At 57.4% G+C, this 22,923-nt stretch overlaps 9 protein-coding genes across 9 annotated transcripts; 3 read left to right on the top strand and 6 right to left on the bottom strand.

Moving 5' to 3' along the window:
• Positions 1–3,838: 3,838 nt before the first annotated feature.
• On the bottom strand, positions 3,839–5,336 carry B0I36DRAFT_381501 (uncharacterized protein; the record flags this gene model as incomplete). The annotated part of the gene is made up of 2 exons (XM_046160866.1): positions 3,839–4,498; positions 4,604–5,336. The coding sequence occupies 2 exons, from the start codon at positions 5,334–5,336 to the stop codon at positions 3,933–3,935; spliced, it is 1,299 nt and encodes a 432-aa protein (XP_046014692.1). The 3' UTR covers positions 3,839–3,932.
• Positions 5,337–5,767: 431 nt separating this feature from the next.
• B0I36DRAFT_428918 (uncharacterized protein) lies at positions 5,768–8,652 on the bottom strand (the record flags this gene model as incomplete). Its single annotated transcript, XM_046162474.1, has 6 exons — positions 5,768–6,615; positions 6,686–7,064; positions 7,204–7,450; positions 8,025–8,239; positions 8,449–8,481; positions 8,611–8,652. 6 exons carry the CDS (start codon positions 8,650–8,652, stop codon positions 5,768–5,770), a joined length of 1,764 nt encoding a protein of 587 aa, XP_046014691.1.
• Positions 8,653–8,877: 225 nt separating this feature from the next.
• Positions 8,878–10,956, top strand: B0I36DRAFT_381499 (uncharacterized protein). Its single transcript, XM_046160864.1, has 2 exons — positions 8,878–10,020; positions 10,138–10,956. Exons 1-2 carry the CDS (start codon positions 9,246–9,248, stop codon positions 10,761–10,763), a joined length of 1,401 nt encoding a protein of 466 aa, XP_046014690.1. The 5' UTR covers positions 8,878–9,245; the 3' UTR covers positions 10,764–10,956.
• Positions 10,957–10,966: 10 nt separating this feature from the next.
• Positions 10,967–13,899, bottom strand: B0I36DRAFT_428917 (amino acid transporter). Its single transcript, XM_046162473.1, has 8 exons — positions 13,436–13,899; positions 13,124–13,337; positions 12,884–13,038; positions 12,463–12,812; positions 11,934–12,364; positions 11,753–11,833; positions 11,527–11,604; positions 10,967–11,425 (listed from the first exon to the last, which is right to left on the bottom strand). Exons 1-8 carry the CDS (start codon positions 13,592–13,594, stop codon positions 11,247–11,249), a joined length of 1,647 nt encoding a protein of 548 aa, XP_046014689.1. The 5' UTR covers positions 13,595–13,899; the 3' UTR covers positions 10,967–11,246.
• Positions 13,900–14,642: 743 nt separating this feature from the next.
• B0I36DRAFT_360101 (uncharacterized protein) lies at positions 14,643–15,066 on the top strand (the record flags this gene model as incomplete). Its single annotated transcript, XM_046158246.1, has 2 exons — positions 14,643–14,817; positions 14,879–15,066. 2 exons carry the CDS (start codon positions 14,643–14,645, stop codon positions 15,064–15,066), a joined length of 363 nt encoding a protein of 120 aa, XP_046014688.1.
• A 91-nt stretch (positions 15,067–15,157) lies between these two features.
• On the bottom strand, positions 15,158–17,716 carry B0I36DRAFT_360100 (uncharacterized protein; the record flags this gene model as incomplete). Its single annotated transcript, XM_046158245.1, has 7 exons — positions 15,158–15,703; positions 15,790–16,037; positions 16,095–16,372; positions 16,429–16,857; positions 16,930–17,340; positions 17,412–17,621; positions 17,673–17,716. 7 exons carry the CDS (start codon positions 17,714–17,716, stop codon positions 15,158–15,160), a joined length of 2,166 nt encoding a protein of 721 aa, XP_046014687.1.
• Positions 17,717–18,036: 320 nt separating this feature from the next.
• On the top strand, positions 18,037–20,297 carry B0I36DRAFT_316587 (aldo/keto reductase). The gene is made up of 5 exons (XM_046153052.1): positions 18,037–19,121; positions 19,197–19,367; positions 19,432–19,575; positions 19,648–19,734; positions 19,794–20,297. The coding sequence occupies exons 1-5, from the start codon at positions 18,240–18,242 to the stop codon at positions 20,190–20,192; spliced, it is 1,683 nt and encodes a 560-aa protein (XP_046014686.1). The 5' UTR covers positions 18,037–18,239; the 3' UTR covers positions 20,193–20,297.
• On the bottom strand, positions 20,298–21,982 carry B0I36DRAFT_316585 (uncharacterized protein). The gene has a single exon (XM_046153051.1). The coding sequence runs from the start codon at positions 21,640–21,642 to the stop codon at positions 20,554–20,556; it is 1,089 nt and encodes a 362-aa protein (XP_046014685.1). The 5' UTR covers positions 21,643–21,982; the 3' UTR covers positions 20,298–20,553.
• Positions 21,983–22,032: 50 nt separating this feature from the next.
• B0I36DRAFT_360097 (uncharacterized protein) lies at positions 22,033–22,779 on the bottom strand (the record flags this gene model as incomplete). Its single annotated transcript, XM_046158244.1, has 2 exons — positions 22,033–22,530; positions 22,609–22,779. 2 exons carry the CDS (start codon positions 22,777–22,779, stop codon positions 22,033–22,035), a joined length of 669 nt encoding a protein of 222 aa, XP_046014684.1.
• Between the last annotated feature and the right edge of the window lie 144 nt (positions 22,780–22,923).

The following is a 22,923-nucleotide window of genomic DNA, read 5'->3' as shown; positions in this document are numbered from 1 at the left end:
AGGGATTGCATGACCTCGCGAAGGCCAGCTGTGTGTGTGATATTATCCTGTGGCATGTTATGAGGTGTGCTCCGCTACGTGATACGTAAGATTTTGGTATGCAAAAGGATGCGCGCGCCCCCCCCCCCCCCCCCCCCGCCCGGACCGTCGGTGTTTCACGTTGTGCCGTCGAGATCGGCACGGCTGGACATGCATTTGCAGCAGCAGGTGCAGCAGCAGCAAGGAGAAAGCAGAGAGGAATTTGCCGTCGTCGTACACAGCGCCGAACCAGGGGACTGCAGGACATGCCGATCGTTGAGATCGGGTCTGGCGCCGAGTGCGACGCTATTGCGTCATGGAATTTAATGTTGGGATGGTGAAATGTGAAATGTGCTTCAAAGGGGCAAGTGGGTTTTCTTACCAGCTAAAGATGCATCAGCTCCACGCGGAGAAACGGCCGGCTTAGCAATCCATTGCGAGGAGGGGCTCAGGCTTGAACACGTAAGTGGTGATGGACTGTTGTTGAATCGCGGCACTGGGAGCACAAGGTCATCTTAAGATGCGTCAGCAAACAAAACAAAATCCACCGCGCTGGAACTCCGTTGTCTCCGCTCCCCACAGCCAGTAAGCCCAGACCGCCTGTGTTATAGAAAAACGTGTGGGGAAGCCCGGGTCAGGGTACTTGGTCCGCATGCTTCCTTCATGTTGTTTCAAACCGGAAAATTTCCTGGCGGGGCAGTACTACGTAGACTGTAGGATGTGCTAGATGACAATTTGGTTGGTAAAGGAGCTGGCCAGGTGCAGCATGCCTGGACGGCCGCCCCACGGCGGATCAATGGCCGCTGCAGCACCAGGAATAGCAACCGAGCATGTGCCTTTTGACATCTGATTCGCGTCCGTTACGGCAGATCGATTGCTACACCAAAGTGCACGAAGCTGTCCGGGCCGCTCATCAGGGGCATTTTGCTGCTTCGGTCACAGCCATAGCAGGATTGGCAGTGGAATGAGCCGGTTACCGGATAGCCTGTTGTGGCCACTTAGGATCACCGTGGCGGGTGCAATACTCAGCATTTACTGGTCATTAAGATGCCGACACGAGACACTCAACCAAACCATGGGCTTCTCATACAAATTAAATCCCTGCTACGGTGTGCCCCGTAATCACCATGCTGAAGCTACGATACATTGCATCGATGAGAGGCTCACCACGAGAGGCCCTTGCTGAGGCACTGTCTGTGAGGCTGCGCACATCGAGGATGCGATACAACGCCGTCATCGGGGATCGGGATCAGTGGAGGCTCCACCGCCATTGTGGCGGAGGCGCTGTGCCTGGGGCCAGCCTAGCGGTGCTGGGCTAGGTATTACTGTACCACGCGCTGGCCATTGGGACACGAGAGCATGAGATGTGCAGCATCACAAGAAAATCACCGGCACACGAAAATACCGTGAACTTTTTTCAAAGAACTACATACAATCGAATTCTGCAAATCCCACTACCGGCGCCGAACCCAAACCCGTGATCTTGACGATGTCCACGGAAAGGCCCCCCACTGCCCTGCCATGCAAGCAAGAAACAAATTGCCTGAATTGGTAGGTCCAGGTTGCTCTGATTGGCCGCGCCGTCAAACCTTGTGTGAATGTGTGTGTCGCAGTGAAACAACAAACAAAGTGGAGGCTGCCAAGTCTCGCTCTTGTTGCGGAGCCGCTTTGATGCTCTGGCCAGCCTAATCTCCTGGGAGCTGCTCAACCACCCCTTTCATGCCTCAAAGTTTTACTGGTAAATGGTTGTTCCGCGACCGGCAACTTCCGTAGGGACCTTGTAAAAGGTGGTCAATAATGCAGCTTGGTGCAGTGATGTTGTCAGTCGGCAGAAAGTAGAGATCCTCTCTTTGTCATCAAACGTCCTCATCTCCAGACAAAAAGCTGCACCCTGCGTCATCGTGAGCTTAGAGGCCGGCACTGCGGGCTTGACGATACATGTAGTCCGCCTCTCCATTTGTTGCCGTGTACGGGACTCCATCAATACCCGCCTGTCCCGTCCAGGCCTGGTAGCAGTGTCCCGCGTCACGAAGCAGATTGGCGCCATATGTACCGCGAGGACCACCATCCGGAGCCTGTGCCGCCTCGCTGTCGGGCGGAAACGGGCCGCAGTTTGAGTGATCGTCCTGGCCCTTCACGGCGTCCCGGACCTTCTGCAGGTCGCGGCGGAGGTTGTTTGCGGACCGGGGCACCTCCTCGTTGGGTGGGATGGGGTAGAGGTTGGCTTCGGTCAGGGCGATGAGTAGCTTCACGAGGAGGTTGTACATGCAGCATAGAGCCTCGCCTGGTCCATTGTTCTCGCCAGTGGCCCGGCAGTACTTCAGATGTACGGGTTGGGCGCGGTCGAACTCGTCAAAGAACGCCCTGAAAGGTGCGAGGAGCTGTTCGATGGCTCCAAGGCGACCTGCCATGACTTTCTCTGTAAAAGCCCCCCAACCAAGTCAGTCAGTATTCCCTCATATAAAGTAGTCAGGGGGACGCAGGGGACCGTACCCATCAGGTCCGGCGGCATGACAGGGAGGTAGATCACGTCCGGAGTGTACAGCGGCACCTGGTTGATGAGCACGCTCACGGTTATCTCGTAGTTGTACTTGTGGCCCATCTGGTAGAAGATGAAGGCCAGCATGAAGACCTTGTCGAACGAGATTCTGGTGACCTTGGTGAGGATGTTGTTCCACTGGGGGATGAACGGCCCCAAGGCGAAAATGCAGTCATACTTGTCAGCCACCACGAAGAAGTCGTACATGGCCTGGATGTGTCGGCTCTGGAGCGCGACGTCCCTGAGGAACTCGGGTGTCAGTCGCAGGTTCCCCAGCTGAAAGCGACGCCAGAAGCCGTGCAGGACATTCATCAGCTCGAGCATGGCGATCGAGTCGTCGTCGTGCAGCTCGACGGAGCGCTGGCCACCTTGGTTCTGCGCCTCTTTGAAGTATCCATAGAACATGGCCCGGAACACAACGGAGCCTCGTGCCAAGGCCCGCGAGCACACCTGGAAGCCCGGCCGCATTCTTGGATCGCGCTCGTCCTCATGGTTAATCCACAAGATCAGGTCGCCGTACGGGTCGATGATGATCTTTCGGTACTCGAGGGGGCGATCGATCGTCTGGGGAGACTCATTCTCAAGGGTCGAACTCTCCCGCTTGCGGCCCCTCATGATCTTTCTGAAGATCAGCTGAAGACGGCGACGCATTTTGATTCGAGGCCTGATTGCTGATGAGGAGGAAGTAGAGGGTGATTAGGTGACGGAAGGTGATGAGTGGTGGGTGGGTTGCGTGCGGAAGACGGGGCCTGCGGCTTTGCTGGCGGGACATGAGATTTTCCTTTCCAGAGCTATTGTTTCCCCGGTGATGGTTGACGGTGCCGCTTCAACATTGAGGAGTCTCTTACGCCGCCACTGCTGCCTCGGTCGGCCACGGGGACAATGTCTTCAAGCTTTTTCTTTCTTTTCCTTTCTGGCCGTACAAGCTCTTCAAGACGCTCACCAGGCGCTCACGCGACTGGATACAGGTGAACGCGTTATAAGCAACAGCTTTCCGACCTTGAGACTTGGCAATTCGGAGGAATGTGATGGTTCCGTCATGATATCAGAGTTTGCTCATTTCTCTTGGTTCTCCCTGTAAAGTTATTCTAATTTCCACCATCATGACATGGAGAACTCGTTCTACTTTTCTGTTTGCTCGCCAACCATGAATCTCAATGGTATTGGACTTGAAAAAGACCATTAACCCTTTTGACTCCTGACTCTCACTGCGTCTTGTGTGATTCATGCCTGTTCCCCCAAAAGACAGTCGATATCGCGGTTTATTCCACGAAAAGAACAGCTGCAAAATGATGATGCCCGACAGAAACATGAATCTTGGCTCAATCCAATCCATCAGAATAACCCAAACTGCCCCCCGCCCCCCTCTCTCCTTTCAATTCTTCTTGGCAGACGCGGTCGTCGTCTTCGCCGCACCAGGAAGCGGCTTGTCCTTGGCAGCCTGCGAGCCCATCCTCTCCTTCTGCGCAAACATGAACGCATACTCAGCCTCGGACGCGGTGTACTTCCAGCTGTCGCGGCACTTCAGCACAACAGCGAACCAGCCCTGTGACGGGTCCTGGCCGCCGCCATCGCCGCCGCCGCCGCCGCCGCTGCCGTAGAACTCGCGGTCCGCGCCGCAGTCCACGCACTGCGAGTGGTCGCCCCTGGCGGCCGCCACGACGGCCTCGAACGCGGCGTACACGCTCTGCGGGCTGACCTTCACGACGTCCGCGGCCGCGGGGATCGGCCATAGGCGGTGCTGGGCGAGCACGGAGATGAGCGTGCCCAGGATGCGGTCGGCGCAGGCGTGGTCCTCGTGGATCTGGCCGTCCTTGTCGCGCCGCTGCGTGCGGAACTGGTCCTTGATCACCTTTTCCTCGTGGGTGAGCTGGCGGATAAAGAACCTCGCGGTGTCGAGAAGCTGGATGGTCACCTCTGTGCGAGTGTTGCAAATGATCTCTGCAGTGAAGACAAAAGAAAAAAGAATACCAAGCCGTCAGTTTCGTTTTCATTCCCAAGGATTTTGGAACTGATCATGATCAAATGCTTGAGGCGGATGCTTACCATTGAGAAAAGGCGGGAGGACCTCGGGGGACTTGAATGTGGCCTCTGGATGGACCGAGTAGATCAACTCTGTGACCACATGCTCGTAGCGAGCTGTCTGGCCGAGCTGGTAGTAGATCCAGGCCAAGTAGTACAGCGACGTCGCGGTGGGGGTGTGAGCCGGGACCTTGTCGAACCAGGCGCACCAGAACTGGGCCCACGGCGCCACGAGCGCGATGCAGTCGTACTTGTCGACGACGACGAGGAAGTCGTAGATGTGCTCCAGCTCGATCACCCGAGGTCCCGAGTGGGTGCGGAAGATCCAGGACTGGTACTTGCCGTGCATGAGGATGAAGAGCTGCTCCATCCAGTCCGGGTCGTCGTCTGGGAGCGTGATCTTCCAGGTCTGGGCTGCGTTGTCGGGCTTGGACTCGGTGAAGCCGCCGTACAGCATCGCATCAAAGACACCAGAGTGGCGCGCGAGGGTGCCAGCGGAGACCTGGAAGGTTCTCACAAGTCGCTCCTCGCCCACCTGGACGAGCAGGTCGCCCCGGCTGTCAATGACGATTGGTATGTGAGAGTTGGGGTGTGGTGCCACGCTTTGTGCTCGGCGTCGGAGCGCTCTCTTCCTGGTGGCAATAGCGGCGGAGGCAACATCGGCCGTGCTGGTGGCCGTGCTATTGTCCACATTCGGATCCTCGGCAGCGGGGACCGCCGGGCGGAACGCGAGCGTGTTGAAAAACGACGACGGCATTGTGGTTGGTGCTTGGTGATGTTGAGGTGAAGCTGGTTCAGGCAAGGAGGGGGTTGGTCCTGGTATGAGACTTGGGGTGTAGTGCTGCCTGCTTCTCTTGTTTCTCCGGAGACAGGCTACGCCATGTGGAGTTGCCGCTCACCCACACATTGTCGAACATGCTTTGTTCCAGCGGCAACTCAAGAGCGAGGGAGAGCACATTCAATCATAGATCCACGGATTGCTCGAGTGTGGGATCGCAGAGGCGTAGGCATTGCCGTCACATTGGTACTCTCAAGTTTCAATTACAGGCATCTATCATATTACAAGACTCGAATTCCATTCCTTTCTTCTTTACTCATACACGATTTGTCTTCAATGCTCTTTGCTGAATGATGAGAGCCTCGCCAGATGAACATGATAGCACACAGAGCCCCTGAAATGTCAAGTCATCACAGGCAAGCAAGCGTGAAACCATGCCCCGAAGTCTGATCAGTGAGGCGTACTGGGGTCTGGGAGCCATTGCGGCGCGCCGCCCAGGCGAGAACGACCTGTTCGCGTTCAGAGGCAAGGCGTGCCAGCAGGGCTTCAATCTCGGAGCCAGAAAAGAGGCAGTCCTCCGAGTACTTGGAACCGATCCTCATCCGCCACGAAGCCTCGAACCGCAGGTTGCGCTCCTCCGTGATACCGCCATATCTGTCGAATTGGTACATAGGCGAGTCTGGGATGTCTGCATATCTGAAGAAGAAGCTGGGATAGAGGCCATACTCTTCTAGCGGATCCATGCTCAGAGAGACCTCGAGGTGCTGGCCATACAGGGACTCCCAGGCCGCTGGCTCGTGTGGACGGTACGCCCAAGGCTTCATCTTGTCCGCCATTATTGCCATGACCTTCTTCTCGCCAGCGGACGCTTGGTATCGGAACAGCTTGTCGGTAACCCGCACCACGCCCGGCTCCAGGTTGTGCCTCTTGACGAATTTTTCCGCGTAGTCCAAGCCGCACTTGGCATGAGCGGTGGCACGCTCGGTCTCAGGTACGGTGTTGACTTGCGATAGCCTCTCGTGCAAGAAGCGTGGGCTGAAACGGAGGTTGACAGGGCTCATGACTTGTGGCAGTCCGACTCTTTGAAGCTCACGGCGTAGCGCGCCATGCATGCGGTCCTGGCATGCTTGAGTGTCTCCGCCTACAGGGCAGAGAATGCCCCTGTTCTTACGGCTGGGCTCATGAAAGCGTCCGAATCGGTTAAAGACCGGGCTCAGAAGGCGCTCCATGAGCTTGTCGCGTTGGTCAAAGACCATATCTGGTGGTCTCGGTTTCAGTATCAACAGTTATTGCGAATGGCTAGAAAGGCATCGCGTGCGAGCACTTACCCTGGAGACCCAGACGAGTCGTGCGATCAAGGTCGCGCTCAGGGTCCTCGGTCCCTTTCTCTGGCCTCGGCGTGCCCAATATCCGGAGCGTGACGACTTCTTCGTAGTGGGCCTGGCGGCCCAGTTTGAAGTAGATGCTGGCGAGCATGAGCAGTTGTCGGCGGCGGCGCGGCCTGGGCCGTCCCAGTGCATCGACTAGGCGGCGTGCGAAAGGCTGCAGAAGATACATGCATTCGCACTTGGCTGCGGTGAGGATGAGGCTGTACCAATCTCCGACGAAGCTGTCACTGCCGGCCTCGGCCGAGGTGAAGAGTGAGTCAGGTGTGAACCGATCATCGTTGCCGTGGATGAGGTGAAGCACCTGCTCGGCTGCTCTAGGCTGAAGTACAGCAACAGCGACCCTTCGTGGGGGGCCCTCCTGAGTCCGCTTCGCCTCGAAAACCAAAGAGGTGGTTGTACAAAACAGGTGAGTGGTCCTTGATGGTCTGTGAGCACACTCGAAAGCCGACATATCTCACCCTTTTGCCATCTTTGAGTTCTTGGATCAGCAGGTAGGCATCTCCGTCATCCCGGATGAAGACTTTGGTGGTGGAAAGGCCGGACGAGGTCGTGCCTTGGCTGTGGTGGGCTGTCGACGCCTTTTCACCTCCACCACGAGTGACACCTGACGGGCCAGCGGTCTCGAATTTTGCACTCATTTTGCGATGACCACAGTCAAGGTGAGGAGTGGTGATGCAGTGGGAGGTGCAGCTGGATGGTGCTGGTCTGCGGTATGGTGCTGTGTCGGGTTCGTCGCAGGCCCCTAGCGAGCTTGCTCGTCTGCAACGTGGGAATGGTCTGAAGTGGATAGAAGGAGGGGTTGGAACAATGGCACCAGGCAGTCTTTGTTTGTTTGGATGCCTGGGCGGTTGTGAGCAACTTGGGAACGCGACTAGTCCCCGCGGTCTGTCTCTATCAAAGTGGCCCAGGACTCCCCCTCCCGTTGCTACAGCATCACGAGCAGAACTAGCAGCCCAGAGGCAGTCAGCCAGACCGCGTCATCTGGACAGATACATACATATGTTCACATGGTTGCCTCCATTCTAGCAATCAAAGGCATCTCCTTTTCTGCTGCTTAGCAGCACAAATCAATACGGAGTATGACATGTCCTGTAACTCTTCCAGTAAACATAGACAACATCACTGCGTCTCCTGGCCAGTCGTGGGTAGTTTCTGCCAGACCTTGAGAGCTTGTTTGTTCCTGTGATGTTCAAGTAGCCTTTCTTGACACGCCTGGTCTGATGAGCTTGCTGTTGCCGTCTCTCATTGTTAACGTGATGACTCAGCTTGGAGCAGTTACATGGTTAAGGTACGGACGCAATCATGGGGCAGGTAGTCGCTTGGCAGGCAGCTGGCCAATTGTTTCATTCTGGAGTCCTCCCGGGGTGCATCAGGAGTTGCCACAACTTCTCTTCGTTGTTCCAGTAGCCTGAAAGAAGCCAGGCCAGACATGCATAGTTGAAGAGCAAACCCAAGGGCAGGGGCTCGCCCATGGATGTTGCTCATGGGGGCCACCTGCAATTCATCCCAGCACGTCACAGCTCACCTCGATGTGGTGATGCTGGATCTGATTACTTTGCACACACATGACACACAACCAGCTGCGCGAAATGGAATGATCCTTCTGTTCTGTCTGTCCTGTGTAGCGGGACGGCGAGTTGTCAATTTCTCCATTGTTCTCGCCTGTGTTGTCGTTGCGTGACTGGGTGGGTCCTGGGCCTTACTGTCACGGCGGAGTGCTGACCACACCACGACACCTGCGCAACGATGATCGTCGCCCACACGGTCCCGCCAGTCGCCAGGCGGTCGTCGATCCGACGGAGATCATCGACTCTCCGCCTGTGTCCAGTTTGCTGGCCACCGGACCATCCCAGCAATCTTCTTACCTGCATGGGCTCCAGCTCCAAGCCCGAGTGGCCATGGGCCATTGGCCAGGCTCGCCCTCGAGCCGTAGAGCTAGGCTATCTGGGTTCTGGTGTGCTTGCAGCCTTGTCAGCCAAGCCTAAAGATAGCAGCACTCTTGGGGTGCCAGAAGGCCGCTTGGCTGCCCCAGGATCCGCACATCCTTGCAACCTGCGTGCATGCATGCATTCCACCGTCCATTTTTGGTGCGGCTCTCGACTTACACATACACACACACACGCTGGGCAGCCACATGAGACCGGCTTTCCCCAGACACTGACTGGCCTTAATCATGGCTTTTAAAGCTCTCTTGGAAGCCCATTTTTGCTTTCAGCCTGCATGAACTGCGACCTTGTCAGACATCACGCACGAGACCTAGTCCACCAGTTGAGCTGGTGCAAAGTGCAGCCCGCGTGCGGCCACTGACATACCACGGCTGGAAGTCGACCATCTTTCGTTCTTTCTCTCTTTATTTGCTCCCAGTGTCCTAAGAGTGCTGCGCGGCTCTACCACTTTCTGTGTTTGTCACTCTGCATCGCCAGATAAGCTTGGCAGTTCTCACACACAAAACCACGGAGTTCAACACAAACAAAAACATCATCAACAACAATCGGGAAAAATGGCTCCCCAGTACCGCCCAGTAGCCCGCCTCCGCCTGCGCGTCCGGCGGCGCGTGCAAAACGTCGTGGGCATAATCACGGGCACGCACCCGGGCGAGTCGACCACCGTGGACGAGTACTACTCCTCGTCCTCGTCCTCGTCCCCGCGTTCCTCCTCCTCGCTACACGCACGTCATCGGCAGCGACGGAACAGCCAGTATTCGTCTCGCGGCGCCGGCAAGCAGCAGCAGTCGTACAACTCGCTTGCGTCCATCAGCGAGAGCGACGAGGAGGACAGCATCACGGACACGGATACCAATAGCGACACGGGGATCACGCCGTCGTCTTCAGTGTCCGTGTTTGATCCTGACAGCAGCGATGACGACGATGACAATGACGACGATGAAGACGAGGAGGAGGAGGGACAGCGAGAGAGACGCCACGACGAGCCCCGGAACCCGTTCTCAGACTACTACGAGGCGGATGAGACGACGGCAGCGGCGACGACGGCTACCGGCTCACAGCTGGTCAGGGTCAAAGCTCGCGGCCACGGGCCCAGCAAGACACAGAAGCAGAGACAGAACAACCCCTACAGACGGTCCATGGATGGCGAAGGTCGAATGGGGAGTAAGACGGGAGGCGGCAGTGCGCCGTATCGAGTCACCCTGCCCAAGGGGATGAAGTGGAAGTCCACCCCTGGAGCATACTACGGCTTCGCGACGACGACGACAACAACAAGGCGGACGACACAGCGCGGTGACAAGAACGAGGGCAAGCCCGCACGTGGCCAGAACGGTACGTTTCTTTTTTTTTTTTCCTTCCCTGTACACATTCCAGGGCTCTTCCAAGCACCACACACCACAAATGATCATAAAGTGCTGACAGATCCACTCCTGTGTTTCTTAACTCCAGGTCTCAAAAGCTCGACAGCCACAGCAACCACAGCAGCAGCAGCAGCAGCAACCAAGCCGAGAGTAATAGAGCTGGACTGGAACCACACCTCCCACGGCGCGTACCAGCTCCTCCGCCCGGCCAACCCGCGCTACGTCCGGAGCTTCACGTCGGGCGCCATCGCGGCGGGTGGCGCCGACGCGGGCACCATGATGGCCATGCTCGAGTGCCACACCCCGGCGTGCGAGATCTCTTGGGGGAGCGGGAGCACCACCACCAGCGGGGCGATGATGCGGATGGCCGAGTTTGACGGCCTGGCCGGGCTGGGCTACGGCGGGTTCGGCGCGGGCGACGCCCAGTGGCTCGAGTACATGAGCATCCCGTCTGGGAGCCTGGGCAAGGCCGGGAGATGGGTCGGGCGGAGGCTCGGGCTCTGCGGTGGTGGTGGTGGCGGTGGTGGTAGTGGTAGTGGCCGAGAGGGGAGGAGTACGGAAGAGAAAGGAAGTGGTGGTGGTGCTGCTGGGCTTTCTGGGAAAAAGTCGGCCGTGGTTAGGCCGTCGGCTGGCAATGGCGCTGTCGGGCATGTCGTTGCTCCTGGCGCGGCGGCGGTAAGGGCCGTCAGCGCGAAGAGGGTGCGCTTTGCGTAAGCCAGTATTTCATGTGCGCTGCAGTATGTGCAGACCCTTCCCGGGAGGTGCACAAGCATTAGTGGTTGACGGAATGAATTCGAAGGAAAGGGAAAGGAGTGACAATTTGGCGTTGGCTGTCTATTTCAATATACCAGGGATACTTTTTCTACGTAGCACTTCAAGCCCAACATTTTCAAACTTCTACTGTCGCAAAGCTTTTGGCATACCACGGCTCGCAACTCATTGTGTGCAGCAGCCATGTGAAATCGGTCATTGGGTATCTGTCTAACACATTATCCAAGCGACAAAGACCATAGCCAACGAACCCCTGCTGACGCGTGCTCTATATAACAAAAAAACGCTTCCAAGGTCAACGTTTCCTCGGCCCCCCAGCCCAGTTCGTCCCTGCCAATAAAACGGAGCATTTCTCTCAAAATTGATCCCAGCAGCATTCTCGCGGCCTCACTGGCAACAAGGCTAATGCAGACAGGTCCCGCCCAATCAGACCCAGGTCCGCAGCCGGCTGACAAACTTCTCCGCCTTGGTCTTCTCCGTGTATCCCTCGGCGCTCTCCTCCTCCTCCTTCTCGCGCCGGATCGAGTCGAACTCGGTCTGCAGGTCCATCGCCTCGAGCGAGACGACCTTGGACTTGAGGAAGAACTTGAAGAAGATGTACAGCACTAAAACAAAGTACACATTCGCGCATGGTCAGTGTGCCGTCATTATCAATTGGAGCGGACACCCCTTTGGAGATTGGCAAGAATAGGGATTTCGGACTTACCCGCAAAGATGCCCAGGTTGAGGTAGCACGTCAAGAAATCAGCGGCGGTGAAGTTGCCCTCCACAAAGACGTCGAAGCCTGTTCGGGAAGCCGGGGGTGGTTAGCATTATCTCGTCATGAACAACAATCGCGCCGTGACAGATCCGCGGCCGAAAGCCAAAGACCGAGAGAGGGAAGGGACAGAGAGAGGAGAGAGAGAGAGAGAGAGAAGGAGAGCAAGACGTACCCGAAGTAAGCAGGATCAGCACGACAAAGAACAGCGTGACCCACGCAGTGTATGGCTGGCCGGGGCTGCGGTACGGAAGTTCTGCGAAAGTGAAAATCACGCGATGGTTAGCAAACCCTTACAATTCAAAGAGCCCGGTCTTGCGTATGCAAAGAAGATAAGAGAGGCAGGGGAGACATACCCTTGCGATCATAACCCTGCGCCTTGAGCCCGGCGTAGAAGCGCAAATACGTGACCTCGATCACGACCCAGCCAATCAGGCCCGACACGGTGGTGATGTTGACCAACCACCCGAACACGACGGCCGAGTCGTTGGCGACGTTGAGGTAGACGAGCGGCATGAGGCAGCACGTCAGGCCGACGGCGTAGTGCGGCGTGCCGAAGCGGTTGCAGCGCTGCAGGATCTGCGGGGCGTGGCCGTCGCGGCTGAGGCCGTAGAGCGTGCGCGAGGCGAAGAAGATGCACGACGAGCCCGCGCTGATGGCCGACGTGCAGACAATGGCGTTGATGATGGACGGGACGACCTGCACTCCGGAGCGGACAAAGGCGATGACAAAGGGCGACTGGGCGGCGTTGCCGGTGGACACGGAGAGCGAGGGGTCGTCGAAGCGGCTAATGGCAGGCGTTAGTGCTCGTGTCGGTTGGGAGGGGAGTGTGCTAATCATCATGCAAGGAAGAGGGAGAGAGAGAGAGAGAGAGAAACAACATACACAATGAGGCCGACAATGAGAATGCTCAGCACGTAAAAGATGAAGACGCGCAAGAACGTCTTCTTGGTCGCGGACGGGATGATCTTGCGCGGGTTGCGCGTCTCGGACCCGCTGATGGCGACGACCTGGACGTTGCCGAAGCTGAAGGCCGCCGTGAGCAGGACCTTCCAGAAGGCGAGGAAGCGGCCCGCCGAGCCGTCGAGGATGTAGGCGTTGAAGGCGCCCGGGTCGCGCCAGTAGGTGCCGCCAATGTACTCGTGGTTGGGTCCGCCGCCGAGATCAATGACCAGGCCGCCGATGATGAGGCCGACGATGAGCATGATCTTGAGCGAGGCGAAGACGACTTCAGACTGTTGTGGTGGTCTGCTGTTTAGTAATGCGAAATTGAATCGAGAGTCGTGGCAGAAAATGTGAGGCTTACCTCGCCGTACAGCTTGACATTGAGAAAGTTGAGAATCACAATGAGGACGGAAAACACGGTGATCCACACGACCGACGGGACGCTCGTATTCCAGAACTTGATGATTGTGGCGGCGGCACTCATGTCGGTGGGCACCACAATGGCCATGGTGTACCCTTTCCACCAGAGGTAGCAATATCAGCAACAAAGCTTCCAGACACGTCCAATCCAACACTTCACCACCCGAGACTTAAAACTCACAGAAATTCCAGCCGACGGCAGCACCGAGGGCAGGCTCGACAAATTTGGTCGCATGGCGGATGAAACCACCCGTTCTGGGCATAAAGGTCGTGATCTCGCCAGTGGTGTACGACACGCCGAGGGTGATGAAGCCCATGAACGTGTAAGCCAACAGGGCACCAGCCGGACCGGCGATAGAGAGGACCTTGCCAGAGCCCAGGAAGAGACCGGTTCCCTGCGAGGAGAGGGGGTCGTGTTAGTACCGAGAGACTGCTGGATCCTGCCATGATGACCGCCGTCTGGCTGCTGCCACGTCCATTGGGCCATACGTACAATCATGCCCGCAATGGCAATCATGTTGATGTGCCGCGAGCCCAGGTCGCGGCGGATCTGCTCGGGCGCCTCGGCGCGGACAGAAGCATCATCGCCAAGCTTGTTGTCGGCCGCCGGGCCGGCGCTGAAGGTGGTGATGTCCTTTGGCTCGGACGACATTGCTGCTGTTTCTGGCGGTCAAGACACAATATCTGTGGATGTCGTGAAACCAAGACCGGAGTGTTCCTGCATTAATGCAATGAAGCAAGCCGATGGAACGAAAGAAGTGAGGTCGTTCCTGTCGATGTATGCTCACTCGACCTGGCGAGAGAAAGCTAAACAGTGTGACAGACCGACTGGCTGGCTGACTGACGAGGAGAGCAGGCTGGCGTGACGATCCCCTGCGCGACTTATGAATGCTGGGCCAGCCTGGAGACAATCATATCGGGAGAGGAAGCAAGAGTCACGCACGCGTGTCCGTCGTCGCTAGGGTGCCGCCACGGGCTGGAGAACAAGGATTGCTCTGCCGGTGGAGACATCGCAGCATGGCACACCCAAATACGAAGTGCCGCAGCCGGAGCCCGGGGCCCGGGGGCACGACTTTTTGGTGCTATCGCCACCCAATGACAGCACCCGGCACCCCTTCCGTCGGGCCTCGCACATGCACTACCGGACCCTTATCAACGCACCTTGGACAGCCAGTGTGGACCCCCAAGCCGCCACAGCTCCAAACGTTCGCCGCTAAGCACCTCTTGGCTCCAGCCCAAGACCTCGTAGAAGGCCGGCCGCCTGTTTCCCCAACGGTTTGAACACCGGTCCAGCAACAGCCAACCGCACAACACCCAATAACTGTGGCTTGCCAGCCCGCCGGCGGCTCGTCTCGTCAAGGTGGTTGCATCTCCAGCTTCCGGGTTCCGCAATTCCTCCCATCCGCGTTCACTACGGACCCTTGAAGACTTCCGAAACCATCACAGCCGCCTAACACGAGATTAGATATCAGAGTGACATTGATAACTGGCTTGGTTAGCAGAGTGCCGCTCGACTCGTACCAGCAGCAAACCAGTTTTGCCCGTCACATCTGACCACGACCGACTGAGCGCCACCAGATATCAGCCAGGTCAGGCTTGCAAGTGCCAACGAACACGACTCCGCGAATCGGCGAGGGTAGGGTAGCACAGTTCACCCAACTCCAAGCGATATCGTCAGGTGGCATCGTTCCGTCGTCGACATGACAACTTTGGCTGCTGAAGACGAGTCTTTTGAACTCTATGACCTCCGCGTAGAAGTGGTCTGCCCCCCAGGCAAGAGAATCATGTGTGGCGCAAAGGAGGGCGACTACTTTACACTCGAGGGCGAGATGCTCAAGCTGCCGCCAGGCCAAGGCATCAGCATATACAGCCTCTGTGAGCACCGACTCCTTACTCCAATGGCAACGCCACTCATTACTGACTGACGGGTCCATAGCGTCGGTCCTTCCGCTCTTGCCAGCTAAACAGCGTGTCACCTCCAAGAACGACTGGATGACAACAGACGCTCTCATTGCCTGCCCAGACCCGTGCTGTCCATCACAGCTCAAGATTGTACGCACTGGGGTCCGGACCTTCAAGCACTCAGAGACAACTCTGGTTCCTCTGCAGGGCAGTGGCAAATAGTCGAACCGGGTATATTTTATCATTGATTGTTTCTCATGCTGCATGAAACCTTTGGCCCTGGGCACTTCCGAGGCGTGGATGCAGAGTCGGTTCACATGGACAAAACCCCACCATCTTGCCCAATAAAGACTCCATCTGGGAAGACATTACTCCAGGTCATGTCATCTGCAAAGATGGCCTCGAGGCCAGAAAAGTTGTGGTCGACAAACAGGCCTCCGCCACTCCCAGGCAGGCCCTGGGGATTGTGGCCATCACTGGCCAGCGTGTCCATCGTGTTGGGAGAGGTTGTGGTAGATGGAGTGTTCCCCGTCTCTGAACCTGGTGGCACATTCACGCTCCCCTGTACGGCCCGCTGCTCTAGGGGCCGAGTCTGTGCGCCGTCTTGCTCCTGGGAAGGGATTTTCATAGTGTCTGTGCCTGTTCTGCCAGACTTGGTCTGTCTGCTTCGTTGTTGTCCAGACGCTTTCTTTTCGACATAGTTTGCAGTGACTTTGTATAGAAATGCAGCTTGCAGAGTACAGCTGGCCTGGGCTGGTGACGAGATCCTCTGGTCCAGAGCTCTGGCTGCACTTTCAATCGTTTGGAGCACCTCTGACTCAATCTCATTGGCGATTGATGAAGGCACGGACAGCAGGAGCTTCAACCATAAATAGTCAGCATCGTCTCGTGTATTATTGGGCACTCGGCGTTCGATATAGTGGTGGACATAGCAAATAGACTCACTTTGATCAAGAACTTGGCACAGTACGCCGTCATCACATGAACAGAGTCTTGAGCCAAGTGCGCATGTGTCGGATATCGACAAATCAAGCGAAGCATCTCGATCGCACTGCTGTAGCTGGTCCATAGGGCTTCGAGATTGTACTCGATATTTGCGTTCCGGCGCCCCAAGACTGCCTGCAAGGGTAGTGAGAAGAGTTGTAGACGCAGGTGGGCACCGTAGAAGCCAATCAAGAATGGGTGGCAGCTCTCTGGGTATGCGTGTCAGTGACTTAAGCTGCTGTCATGATACACACACGACGACATACCTGGAGAGACGCATCGTATCCACTTCGACTCCCACTCGTCTAGCCTCCCTTTGATGATAGAGAGGAATGAGTCCAGGCGGTGGACTTGGCCAGCATCATTCCTGGTGCTGCGTGGTCCGAGAAGCTTGAAAACCTCTGAGCTCAATAAGCGCAACGTCACGAAAGCCCCCAAAAGCCGATCGCTCGGGGTCGCCATTGGATCCTTGCACCATGGCTCAATCGACTCGATGAAATCGCTTCGCTCGATCATCCAAGGCTTGCCGGTCTGCAAGCTCATGCTACGCGCTAGTCAGCGGTCGACCTCTGACCTTGGATTACGGCGACGCAGCTTTACCTTCTATCATAGACGAACAAAATGTACCAGGTTCTCTGGATATTTCGAGCTTCCAAGCGTTCTAAATTGCTTCTCAGCTTGGCAAAGTCGTCCGAGGAGTATCTGTGCAAGCGATGCCAGCCAAGCTCCATGCCCATTCTCACGGCGTAACCAAGTGAGATCCAAGCACGATTGTCCTCGGGCTTTTTCCAGTATGTAAGAACCATGACCGCCTGAGCAGTCTCGGTGGACTTGCGGCCTTGGCGGAAGCTGGTGGTCAGCAGGTCCTCGGCGTGGTCGACCAGCCTTTCATAGAGCGGCGTATCGGTGCCTTTGGCCGCCACAGCCAGTACTGCCGAGGTGAGGAAAGAAGATCGCTGGCGCACGTAGCTCAGAGTGTGGAGATTGGGATCTAGCTGATTTATGAATGGATTCTGGCATCTCATGAAGCTAGACGACGAGCCTGGTCAGCGCTGACGGCCAAGCCGTGACATTGAGCCTTCTGCAAGGGAGCAAACACACCTTTGGAAGAGATCTGAGGCTACCGAGAGCGTGACGAGGCCGAGCTTGACAGGATCGTCAGGTGGTATGACGTGGGGTGCAGTGTTTTCTGGATGCCTTAGCAAGGTTGATGACGGTGCGGCGTCGACCGCGTTGAGGATGTTGCGAAGTGAGAACTGCCCATGCGAGACTGCATGCTGCAGCAAGCCCGAGGGCTGCAAAGCGCCTGTCTCCCAGTCTGCATTTTCATGCACACTCTGGCCCCTGGAGGAGGATGCCGACTGTCGATCCTGGTAGGCACGAGGCGTCACATCGTGGGGTGGGTCTGCCGCAGCCGCAGCTGCAGTTGTGGTAGTGGCAGACTCGGGGACGGGCAGGGCCTCAGGCTCGGGCACGTTTGAAGGGAGCAGTGTTTTGTTTCTTGGTGTTATTCTGGAGGAACGGATCCGTGTAAGTGGGTGGCCGCCCACGGCTAAGCGGAAGGGGTGGAACAAGGAGCGCACCTGGTGCCGGGCTTGCGGCCACGGCGATGCTGGCGGAAGATGCAATCGATGGACTTGCGGGCGCAGCGCTGGCACTTTGCCTCGCCGGCGGCTGGGACGATGCATCTCATCTTGATCTTCCTGCAGGCGAGACAGGCATTGGCACCGGCTGTGCTGCCCGGGCCGGCCCTGGGGTTTCCCTGGCCGTCATGATTGGCCACGCCCTCGTCTCTGCAGGACGGAGTCAGCCAGAGGTACAATGCAATGTGCGGGACGACTTACACTGCAGCAGGCATGGTCTGGCTGGGGTCGTGGGACAGGTCCATGGCGCTGCACCGGTGATGGGCAGCCGGTGTCTTTGGCAGGCGGGTGTGTGGGTGTGTGGGTGACGGCGTTCAAGATGTAGTGGCCGTGGCTGGAGGTGCAAGTGGCGGCCACCGGCTTCGGGGCACAGGTGCGGATGAATCAGCACCTGGCCGGGGCGGCCTGGCAGGCACGAGGCCCATGTCCCTGTTTGTTAGTGGGGGCGCACCTTCCGTTCCAACGGTCCCTCCACCGGCCTCTCGATACGTCGAAACTTGAACACCGGGGTCCACCATCCTCCCTGGCCGTCCGTCCGTCGGACCAGGTTAAGCGACGCTTCGGATGACGACCCAGGGCGGCCCCGGAGGCGGCAAGCGTCGCATGCAGTGCCAGTGCCGCGACAAGACGAGACAACCGCGGCTGTTGGACATTCGTGACTTTTTTTGCGACCAGCCGGCCAGTCGCCAACACGTCCTCGACCTCTGGGACTCGTCTCGTCTCTCGCATAGTGCTTGTTGAGCAGTCATCGCCGTAACACCGCCAGCCATGGCTGTCACCAAGCTCCAGGCGGCCAAGAGTGCCCATGTCAACATGATGACCGACACCATCATCAACAACATGGATCCCCAGGGCCTCCGCATCATCATGCGCTCCCTTCTCGCCGCTCACCCGGAAATCACCTCTACCCTCGAGGCCGAGACCACGAGATACATCAACGACGCCGTCTTGCCCGCCATCAGCGCCCGCTGCTCCCAGCCCAACGGCGCCCACGCCACCATCACAGGCGGCCCTTCTAGCCTGGACCTCTTCCAGAATGACCTCCGCACAGTCAGATGCATGGTCGGTTGCGGCCAGGTCCTCCAGAGCCTGTCCTTGCTCGGCAGCCTCGTCAGCCAGGCCACGACTCTCTCCCTCCAGAGCCAGAACGGCACAAGCACGGCCTCTTCAAATTTGGATAGAGTTCTTGCCGCCACGGGTGGTGATGTCGTGCAGACCATGACCGCCATTGAGAAGACACTCTTCACCTCGTCCGGCTCGCGAAAGCTGACCGACGACGAGCGATCCTCGATAAGGCAGCTCTACCAGCCATTACTGGAGTCACTGGACAAGTGCAGGGCCAGTGACAAGGAGTATCCCTTTGAGAGAGCGCTCATCGCCACCGCGAGCTTGTTGGGTGAGCCGCAGCCAGTATTCGAGGCGAGCAGTGCCAATGTGTCACAGAACGGGTCTAGACAAGAGGTCAAGGAAACTTTCTCTCTCAACGGGCGTGCGTTGCCTCGCATCTTCTCGGGGCTATGGCAACTGTCCAGTCCGGCATGGGGTTCGGCGCCAACAACAAAAATCATTGCTCAGTTCTCATCACATGTGGCGAGCGGATTCACTGCCTTTGACATGGCGGATCATTACGGCGATGCAGAGATCTTGGTGGTATGTTTCGCCTATTTTCGTGACTGGACAAATACTGTCAATAGCTACCTTCAGTAACTAACAACATGAATGCAGGGCAAATTTCTCTCATCGTATCCCGCCAAGGGAGACCTTTTTGCAGCCACCAAATACTGTGTCTTCCACCCCATGACCCTCACACGGGAAGCCGTTGAGGCCAACATTTCAGAAAGATGCCGGCGGCTGCAGGTCGACCGTATCGATCTGCTCCAGTTTCACTGGCAATTTGTAGGTCATGGTGGTGTTATGTCTCTCTACATGCCAACTCTGAAGACTGACCATTCTTGTCTAGTACAATGACCCCACATACCTCGATGCCATTCGGTACATTGCAGAAGACAAGCGTGTCGCGGCTCTCGGCTTGTGCAACTTTGATACGGAGCACATGGAGAAATGTCTCCAGCAGGGCGTCAAAATACACAGCAACCAGGTTCAGGTGGGTTATGCCGTGGCTTATACGCCTATTGCGATTCTACATGGGGGCTCACCTAACAAACACTGTCTACAGTTCTCTCTGATTGACTCCCGTCCCGTCGTCCGCATGGGCAAGGTTTGCGAGGCCAACGACGTCAAACTGCTTACCTATGGAACACTGGTACGTGTCCGAGCTTAACTACTGCATTGCTTCTCGATACTAACCTCGCTTCACTACAGTGTGGAGGTTTCCTCTCCGAGAAGTGGCTCGATGCGCCCGAGCCCGACCTCTACGACGAGGCCGTCACTCCCAGCCAGCGCAAGTACTACGGCGTGATCCGCGCCTGGGGCGACTGGTCTCTCTTCCAGGAGCTCCTACGCGCTCTCAAGGCCATCGCCACCAAGCACGCCGTGGACATATCCAACGTCGCCACGCGCTGGGTGCTTGACTTCCCGTACGTCGGGGCGGTGATTGTCGGCGCGCGGATGGGCATCAGCGAGCACACGAGCGAGAACTTGGCGAGTTTTGGGTGGTCTCTGGATCAGGAGGACCAGGCTGCTATTGATGCGGTGCTGGCGAAGAGCCGGCGCATGGAAATGTTTGAGGCAATGGGTGACTGTGGAGGGGAGTACAGGTAATGTAGAAAGTCTGGCGGTGTCTCTTCGGAATGAAGACTCCTATTAATTTTCACCATGCTGGCCCCGTAGCTTGATATTGGCACAACTTTTAAATGCGCAAGGTTAATCAATGTCATCTAAACGTTGTTGATTTCAATTTGCCAATTTTTTCCCTGAATTATATCCATCACTTCCCAAAAAGAAAAACGCCCCGTTTCCCAGATCCAATACCATTTCCGTTCCCAGTTCCAGTTTCATCCATTCCCAGCATTACTTGGCATCATCGCCACCAACAACACTACTACCAAAACCAACAATCAAAAACACCACCCCAGATTCCCCGTTCAGTCTTTCTCTCAAACCCCGAGGCACAACTTTTCCATCACCGAGCACCGCCACCACCACCGCCTCCCCGTCTAAGACTCTTCCCTCTCTCCAGCAGCCCCAGGTCCCACCACCCCTCGACAAGACCAAACAGCGTCTGCCGCACACTCTTCTGTGGCCTGGCGGCAGCCGCAGCAGGAGCAGTAGGAGCACCGCCAGGAGTGCGCGGCGTGAGCGGCGTGACGTCCTCGTACTCGTCGTCGTCATCGACGACGACGTTGGCCTTCTCGTTGACCGGTCGTTGTCGTTGTTGCTGCTGCTGCGGCTGCTGCTGCTGCTGATTCCGAAACGAGGCATAGCGCAGGATCTTGCTGAGCGGAATCCCCAGCGCGTCTCGTGGGCTTAGACCACTACTACCACCATCTCTACCAGCACTACCGGCACCAGCAACGCCCCAGCCGACACGACGAGTGCGAGGAGATGTAGCGGACCCCAGGCCCGTGCCAGGAGTCACTGGTGTGAACCCGTCGTCGTCACTGCAGGGAGACAAAGAGCTTGCCGGTGGTCCCGAGGCCGATTGGGTGGAGGAAGAAGTATCAATCCTCGCGGGCAGTCCGGGCCTCTGTTGTTGCTGTTGCTGTTGCTGCTGCGGGCTAAAAGTGCTGCTATCTGGCGAGAGGATCCCGATGGGGATGAATCCAGCCTCGGCGACCGCGGACTTGGGGCCCGCCATCATATTGTCGTCCCCTTCGTCGGCTTCAGTATCGTTCCTGCTGCCGCCTGGGGCAGGACCCGGGTATGAGATGCTTGGTGTTGACGACGGGACGCTCCTGAGGGTTGGCTGCGGATTTGACAGCGGCATGTTGGATCGGACCTGGGCGGGTTGGTAGATTGTGCTTGTCAAGGACCGGCCTGCAGCAGAAATAGCAGCAGTAGGATGAGTGGACGACAGAGTTGCAAGTGAATGAGGAGTAGGACGAGGAGCAGGCGGGGGATAGAGAGGGGTAGGGAAGGTATTCACACTCGTCGTGCTGCTGCTGCTCGAGTGCATGACTATCGACGGCAAAGGGGGCTGGACTTGGGGAGTGTTTGCCGTCGACATCTTGGGAGGGACAAAAGGAGGAGGAGAGGTGGAAGAAGAAGACATTGGCGGGGACGCGTGATGATCACCACCACCACCACCACTAGTAGGGGACCTCAGAATGGGAAACAGTCCCCGGCTCCTCTTGGGGTTAGACACAGGCACCACTGCCGCAGTGGGCGGTGGAGGAAAGTATGGTACAGGCTGTGTCGTCGTCGTCGTTGTCGGACTGAGCAACGCGCGAGTCCCCAGGGCACCACCACCACCAAGACTACCGCCGCTTTGATTGCTGTGACTGCTCACTCCAGCACGGGCATAGCTGCTGCTCCCGTCGCTCTCCCAGATATTCTTCCACAGCGCGGTGGGCACATCCTTGGCATGGCTGGTAGAGTTGGTCGCGGAAGCAGCGGCGGCGGCGGCGGCGGCAGCGGCGGTGAAAGTGGTGCCCGCGCGCCCCTAACCCTCAATGTCCTTCCTCGGGGCAGACGCCGACGAGGGACCCTTGATCCGGCGCCACAGGCCCGCAGAGACGATCGAGGAAAAGGCAAACAGCACGCACAAGGCGATGCTGAGGCCCCAGATGGTCTTGACCTCGTAGCAGTGCGGCTGGTCTTGGGCGTAGAAGGCGAGGAGGTCAAGGGGGCGAGGATTGGCGGAGGAGGCGGCTGTAACGGCAGCGGCGGCGCGGGCTGCGTACGAGCCGGAGCTCAGATTGAGGCCGTTGCCGCCGTTGGAGACGGAGAAGGTCAATGTCGAAACGGCCTGGCTGGCTGCCTTTGCGGGCAGCACGTCGCAACTGAGCAGGGATAGGGGACCCGGCTTTCCGAGCGTGGCAGCGACGACAATGGTTGCGATGAGCATGAGGAAGTCGACGCCGCTGCCGAGCAGAAGAGGCAGAAGGCTGTCGTAGTAAAGAATGTACGAGATCATGACGTAGAGGACAGCAATGCTAGACTGGTGGCAGGATAGTTTGTGAGCATTGTACTTGCAGATTGTCTGTATGGCCAGTAGTGCATCAGGAAAAGAACTTACAACAGAAATGGTGCCGACAAGCACCTCCGGCACAGCACGCTGGCTGACAACGATCTCGTCGATGAAATGGCCCGTGAGACCAATGACTGTGACCAGTGAGACAAACTGGGCGATCCGCATCGTGGTATATGCCACGCCGAGGGCGCCGAGCTGGGGAGCCTGGAAACGCATCTTGAGCGGGATCTCCTTCTCAAAGTCGGTAATCAGAGACAGGCTGGGACGGGTCGAGTGCGAGGTCCGCGTGACGAAGCGGGCCGGCGGGTACGGAATGCGTGCGGAAGGGCTTGGGGAAGAAATTTTGAAAGGAGCGGTCGT

The sequence above is a fragment of the Microdochium trichocladiopsis genome (assembly GCF_020744255.1).
Source record: "Microdochium trichocladiopsis strain MPI-CAGE-CH-0230 chromosome Unknown B0I36scaffold_3, whole genome shotgun sequence".
NCBI classification, from domain to species: Eukaryota; Fungi; Ascomycota; class Sordariomycetes; order Xylariales; family Microdochiaceae; genus Microdochium; species Microdochium trichocladiopsis.
Note: the sequence above shows the minus strand (reverse complement) of the source record. Positions and strands in the feature narration are given on the sequence as shown.

What these genes read in the sequence shown, in the direction of transcription:
- B0I36DRAFT_428917 (XM_046162473.1), bottom strand. Translation starts at nt 13,594, where the DNA reads ATGTCGTCCGAGCCAAAGGACATCACCACCTTCAGCGCCGGCCCGGCG. An exon ending in TGCCGTCGGCTGGAATTTCT is followed by an intron (nt 13,039 to 13,123) that starts GTGAGTTTTAAG and finishes TCTGGTGGAAAG; the next exon opens with GGTACACCATGGCCATTGTG. An exon ending in GCTGATCCTGCTTACTTCGG is followed by an intron (nt 11,605 to 11,752) that starts GTACGTCTTGCT and finishes CTTCCCGAACAG; the next exon opens with GCTTCGACGTCTTTGTGGAG.
- B0I36DRAFT_316585 (XM_046153051.1), bottom strand. Translation starts at nt 21,642, where the DNA reads ATGTCTTCTTCTTCCACCTCTCCTCCTCCTTTTGTCCCTCCCAAGATG.
- B0I36DRAFT_316587 (XM_046153052.1), top strand. Translation starts at nt 18,240, where the DNA reads ATGGCTGTCACCAAGCTCCAGGCGGCCAAGAGTGCCCATGTCAACATG. An exon ending in GCGATGCAGAGATCTTGGTG is followed by an intron (nt 19,122 to 19,196) that starts GTATGTTTCGCC and finishes ACATGAATGCAG; the next exon opens with GGCAAATTTCTCTCATCGTA. An exon ending in TCCAGTTTCACTGGCAATTT is followed by an intron (nt 19,368 to 19,431) that starts GTAGGTCATGGT and finishes ATTCTTGTCTAG; the next exon opens with TACAATGACCCCACATACCT.
- B0I36DRAFT_381499 (XM_046160864.1), top strand. Translation starts at nt 9,246, where the DNA reads ATGGCTCCCCAGTACCGCCCAGTAGCCCGCCTCCGCCTGCGCGTCCGG. An exon ending in GCCCGCACGTGGCCAGAACG is followed by an intron (nt 10,021 to 10,137) that starts GTACGTTTCTTT and finishes TCTTAACTCCAG; the next exon opens with GTCTCAAAAGCTCGACAGCC.